General features: G+C 34.0%; 1 protein-coding gene across 5 annotated transcripts; it reads left to right on the forward strand.

Moving 5' to 3' along the window:
• The first annotated feature begins 679 nt into the window (after positions 1 to 679).
• On the forward strand, positions 680 to 4,228 carry LOC129321857 (pentatricopeptide repeat-containing protein At1g09900-like). Of its 5 annotated transcripts, none has more exons than XR_008596162.1 (2): positions 680 to 3,221; positions 3,302 to 4,228. XR_008596162.1 is itself a non-coding variant. In XM_054967944.1 (2 exons), the coding sequence occupies exon 2, from the start codon at positions 1,499 to 1,501 to the stop codon at positions 2,369 to 2,371; it is 873 nt and encodes a 290-aa protein (XP_054823919.1). In that variant the 5' UTR covers positions 680 to 940; positions 1,052 to 1,498; the 3' UTR covers positions 2,372 to 4,226. The 5 variants fall into 5 exon arrangements, 2 of the variants coding, with proteins under 2 accessions (XP_054823919.1, XP_054823798.1); XR_008596151.1 differs by having other exon boundaries at positions 680 to 2,484; positions 2,958 to 4,227; XR_008596167.1 differs by having other exon boundaries at positions 680 to 2,484; positions 3,009 to 4,227.
• Positions 4,229 to 5,712: the final 1,484 nt, after the last annotated feature.

Raw genomic sequence — 5,712 nt, forward strand, 5'->3', positions numbered from 1 at the left:
GCAGTAATGAGGCACAGCTGAAACAAGGATAAGGACAAGATTTGGGTACTCAATTTTATATGTTCAATGCACTTTCATTAGATCAAATCGAAATAAATAAATTTTAATGTGTTGAAAATTTTAGTAACAAGATGTTTTTTAGAGTAAATAATAATATATCTCATATGTTTAATGGAGTTTTATCTAATCAAATCAAAACAAAAAATTTTTATAGACTAAATAAAATATTAACAAAATTCACACATCTTAATCTTAATTTAATTAAAAATAAACATATTCAATATATAAATGTATGTATATACTCCCTCCGTTTAAAAATCTAAGACATTTTTAACCGAATCTCACCCCTAATAAAATAGTTACCTACTTTCAAACTAACTTTATTTTTTTTATATTTATCCATATTAAATATTTTATAATAAATATAAAGTCATTATCAATAGGAGCACTCTTAAAAAAATAATAATTATACTTTAAAAAATTATTAAATATTTTATATTTTTAATATCTAACTCGTTAAAAGATATTTTATATTTTTTAATAAAAGAAATAATTTTTTTTAAATCATCATTTTTTAAATGTTTTTCATGAAAAAAAAAATGGAAGGAAGAGGGAGACAAGATCAAAAGAAGAAGAAAAAGAAAAGAAAAGAAAAGATGGAGGAGGAGGAGAGGGCTGAAGAAGGGTGAAGACTAAAGAGTGCACTGAAAAGAAAGAGGCGGGGAAGTCGAGCCGGTGGGGATGATAATAGATTTACAGAAAAGCAATTTTCACTCTGACTTGAAACTGGAGAGAGTAAAAGACTCTTCTACGAAAAAAAATCGAACAAAGGTTGCAATAAAATTGGGAGATTTTGGTGAGTATGATATGATTTAGGGTTTGAAGTGAATGCGAGCTCAAAATATCGTATGGAAATCCGAAACTTCTGCAACACTATCAGGTACTCCTTGAAACCTCTCTCTTATAAATTTCTATTCCTTCACTCCTTGCTGCCACCAATCTTTTCCACTACCTTACCTACGATAAGACCCCCTTCAAATTTTTACATCAGATTCAGTTTCTTTCACTCGCGGCCTCTCTGAATTCTTCAGTTTTCACAACCAAATACCAGTTTGTTAGTCCTTCTTCATCCTTACAGATTCGCGGTGGAGACATATACTTGAAGATTGATTTGTATAGGCCTCGTACTCGTAGGTATTTTAGGTCGTATTTTGCTTCTAGTGATCGGTGTACCCCGGATGCAACTGCGAAGCAAGTCTCTGAAATAATTGACTTGTTGAGAGGGGGCGAGAATGATTTGAGTTCCAAGTTGAATGGGAAGAACGTAACTTTATCCATACCGTTATGTGTAAAAATTTTTCAGGCGTTTTCTTGTGAAAGAGTGTCAGCATTGCGATTCTTTGATTGGCTTGTGGCTTCGCATCCTGAATTTTGTCATGATTCGCATTTATGTAGTCTGGTTATTGATAATTGTGGGCGATTGGAAAATTATGAGGTTATGGTTCCCATTTTGAAAGAATTTAACCTTAAATGTGTGCGTTTGGAGCAAAAAGCATTTGGTTTCTTGCTAGATTCAAGTTTGCACAAAGCTTCTCTTATGGAATCTACAAAGAAAGTAATGTCTGTGTTAAATGAGGTTGGAGGGTCGTGTCAAACTTCAGGCATCTGGTCATTGATAGAAATGTTTTGTGTTTCTGGTTCGTTTGATATAGCTGAGTTTGTTATAGGTACAGCAGGGAGGAAGGTGAAACATTATAATGTCTTGATTAGAGAGTTTTGTAGAAGAAGGGATTGTGAAAGGGCATGGAAATTGCTAAAAGGGATGAAACAAAATGGTTGTGCTCCAAATATAACTAGTTATAATATGGTCATTAGTTGTTTATGCACAAATGGGAAATTTGCTGAAGCTACCCAATTGCTTGAAGCTATAGAAAAGGACTATGGTTTGCCAGATGCAAGTACATGTGATATATTCATTAACTTCCTGTGTAAACGTGGCCATTTTGATTTAGCATTGGAATTTCTTGATAGAATGACTGGGAGGGGTATTGAACCTTGTATTGCATCTAATGCTGCAATAATTAAGGCTTATTTCAGATCAAAAAAATATGAGGAAGCACATAAGTTTGTGGTTGATTCTGTTACAAAGCAGAGGTATTCAAGCAATGCAAACTACAGTTTGCTTGCAGCCCTTCATTTGAAGAAAGGCAATGTACTGCAGGCCTCGAAGATTCTGCATGAGATGATGGATAAGGGTCTTAAGCCTAATTTTCGGGTTTGCATGTCGGTGAGTAAGCATCTTGAGAAGTCAAATACAAAAGCAATGCAGTCAGAATTAATGAGTAGATACAGGAGCATTATTGAGAAGTAAACACGGATGCTGAATCTTGTACAGAGGTTTTGCTAAATGCTCAGCATTTCCATTGTAAGCCCCAAACAGACAAGTTTTGACCAGTTAATCACATATGTGCTATTTCAGTTCAGGTACTGATTGGTGGTAAATGAGGCTGATTTCTTTCAGATTTCCTTCTTTATACTTTTTTTTTTTTTTGTCTCCCTACCTTTGCAACAACAGCTTCAATGGCCTAATTTTCAGTTTTCCAAGTTGAAAGAGGCCTTTGCAAACAACCTAAAGACGAAGGGGTGTATTTGCATTTATTCCCATTTGAAAAAGGTGTTTGAAAACAACCTATAGTTGAAGGGGTGTGTTTGCATTTATCCCCTGTTTTAAGTTTCAAATTGTGGGAGGACTGTATGAGCTACTGATATTTTATTTAACAGGATTAGTGGACTGAGCAATATATGTGTGATAAACATGACTCATCAGCACCTCCTACAGGACATTTAACTTGCTTGCTCCCATAGGAGATGAAAAGAAGTTTTTAATCAGGGCTCCATTGTTTTTTATGGAAAAGTTTTCTTAACATTAACAATAATTTTTCCTATTTTTGCTTCAGTCACTGCTTCTAATATACAACTGCCATTGTCTTCTGTCATCAATAATTAAGGACAATTGATTGACGTCATTCAAGTTGAAGACCTTCAGTTGAAGTTTGGTTTTTCATAATAGTAATTGAGGCTGGAAATGATATGCAAGCAAGATTTCACATTATCTTTAAACATGATGAGTGAAAGTGATCTAACAAGAAGCCTAAGTTAAGTTGAGAGGAGCTACCAGCCAGCTTTGTTTGTCATCTTGATGGTTCTGAAAAAATCTTTAGGTAAGCATGTGGTTTTCTGGATTGGTTTTGCAGCTTGGTTAATGGGAGAATTTATTCTTGTCAAAATATTTGATTTACAGAAAGGATGTAAGCCATATCTGGTATGAAAGTGGCCTGTAAGTATATTTACATCATTAGCTTATGAACATTTGGACCGTTTGAGATATTTGTGGTTGATTTTTTTCTTGGGCGGGGGGATGGAGAGAGAGAAAAGACAATTAATATGGGGATTACATGTAAGAAATAAGAGAACTAATTTCCTCGTATTTAGTATCTTTCTTTGTGTGAAATACATAATTCACATTCTCTTGATAAATTTAAAATTCAAAATTGTTTGGTGGGACTTATTTCTGACATGTTTTCTAGTGTATTCATGATTGACCTGATTTATCTATCTCTTGTAGATTGACTTTTCTTGAGAATTTTTTGTTATTATCTCTTGAATATTTAGCTGTCTGGGCTGGCATGCTTGGCTTTATACACTGAATCCAAATCAGGGTAGAATATTATCTGTGGAACCCATACCAATCACTGCCATCATCCCCTTCAGATAGCCTTCCTAATACACACCAGATGATAGGCTTGTGGGCCAGTCAGCTTGTGCAGGTACCAAGACTCTTTAGTTGGTACAACTTGACCTTGCTGCATGAACCGATATTTAATTAAATCACCGATTTTAAGTTTGAGATGCGAGCATGGCTTTGCATCATCTTTGTTTCTCCATACATGTGTAATTTTATTCATAGGAATCTACCTTATTGATAAGTTATTTAAAAAAAAAAAATGCCGCTCATGTTACTTGTCCAAAGTTTAGACTCAGTATGGTTTTCCTGTAACTTTACCCAGAACCCAACAGTACTTTGCAAGCTAAACACTTCTAAGAGATAAATCATTTGAAAAGCGGCATTTTTCTTAATAGAATTTCCTGGAGAATTTTAGAAAATTTTATACTAAGAGAGAATATTATACATTATTATCGCACTTTAATAGGATGGGTGATTTTAATTGAAATTATCAATCTATGTGTGGTAAAGGAGCGGAAAGAATCTGAGTGAGCTTTATTCATTTTATATATATATATATATATATATAATTATCTGATTGGGTCAAAGAGAGTTCTTTCAAACATGTTTTTTTTTTTGCATTTACATGAACTTAAGGTCGGGACCTTGTAATTAAGTGGTCATAGTTCATTTTCCTAGAACGAACGCATATTTAATAGCTTTATACCTAATTTTTTCTCTTTACATTTTGGACTTTATTTACAAGGATTTGTTTTTTTTTTTTTGAATTATAAAGCCATGATAAAATCGTGCAATAAGATCTATTCATATTTAAAACCATAAGGCTTCTACACTCGTGCGGTGGTACATCAAAAATCATAATATTAAAGGTTTCATGCGGAGGTCGGTGAGCTAAAAGATCAGCACTTTTGTTTGTTTCTTTATGAACATGGTTAAAAGTAACCATCCAATCTCTCATAACAAGATCTCTGATCTTCTTGATAGTGTCAGAATAAGGATGTCTGTTAGAATAGGTACAGTTAATGAGTGACAATACTCCTTGAATCAGAGTGGATATTGATTCTTAGTAATTTTGAATTTCAGTAAAGATTTAGTCCCTCAAGAATTTTCATAAGTTCTGCTGCTATGCTAGGTTGATATCTGAGGGACTTGAAAAATTTTTTAATTCAATTTCCCTTACCATCCCTGAGGATGCCTTCACATGCTGTTGCACCATTAGTGTTAATAAAACTGTCGGTATCAAGTCTAACCCATCGGGGTTTAGGTGGACTCCATTTCCCGTCTTCTGTAGTGTTGTAGTTACCGAAGCGGGTGATTTTGGATAGAAGCTTTAAATCATTATTAATCTGTTGAGTGTTAGAGAAGACAATATCGTTGTTTGGGATGTCATTTGCCCAATATAATTTGCTGCATCTAGCTTTTCAAATATTCCAGCAGGCTTGTGCAAAGAGTTTCTGCCATGGCATTCTTTTTGTTCTTAAACTTCCTACTTCATTTTTTGCATTTCATACTATCAAATCATGCACATTAAAAGAGAAGGTGTTAAGTCTCGTAGGATTCACTAAATTTTTCCAAACTTTTTTAGCTTCTTCATAATCACGTAAAATATGGATTGAAGAATCAGGAGAGTGACAACTAAATGGGCATAGACGTTAATAGGAAGCATCCCCAGATGCTCTCTGAAGACGATTTGGGGAAGCTTTCCATGAAAAATATTTTATTTTTTCATATGTGGGCCACTTCCTAATTTTTGTCCATATATCAGAGTGATGTTGATCCTTATGAAAATCCATGGCTCTATAAGTAGATTTTATGGAAAAGTTTCCATTTGAGATGGTTAGAAGGTTGCACAAGTAAAATTTGTCTAATTACGTCCAAGTGGAGGTAATGATTTAAAAGATCTAAGTTCCGTCCTCTTGAATTACTGCGAAAATTAAGACCCTAGCATGGAGAATAGAATCAGCTTT

The sequence above is a fragment of the Prosopis cineraria genome, unplaced genomic scaffold (genome assembly GCF_029017545.1).
Source record: "Prosopis cineraria cultivar Desert tree isolate PC_DT_omini unplaced genomic scaffold, ASM2901754v1 PC1, whole genome shotgun sequence".
NCBI classification, from domain to species: Eukaryota; Viridiplantae; Streptophyta; class Magnoliopsida; order Fabales; family Fabaceae; genus Prosopis; species Prosopis cineraria.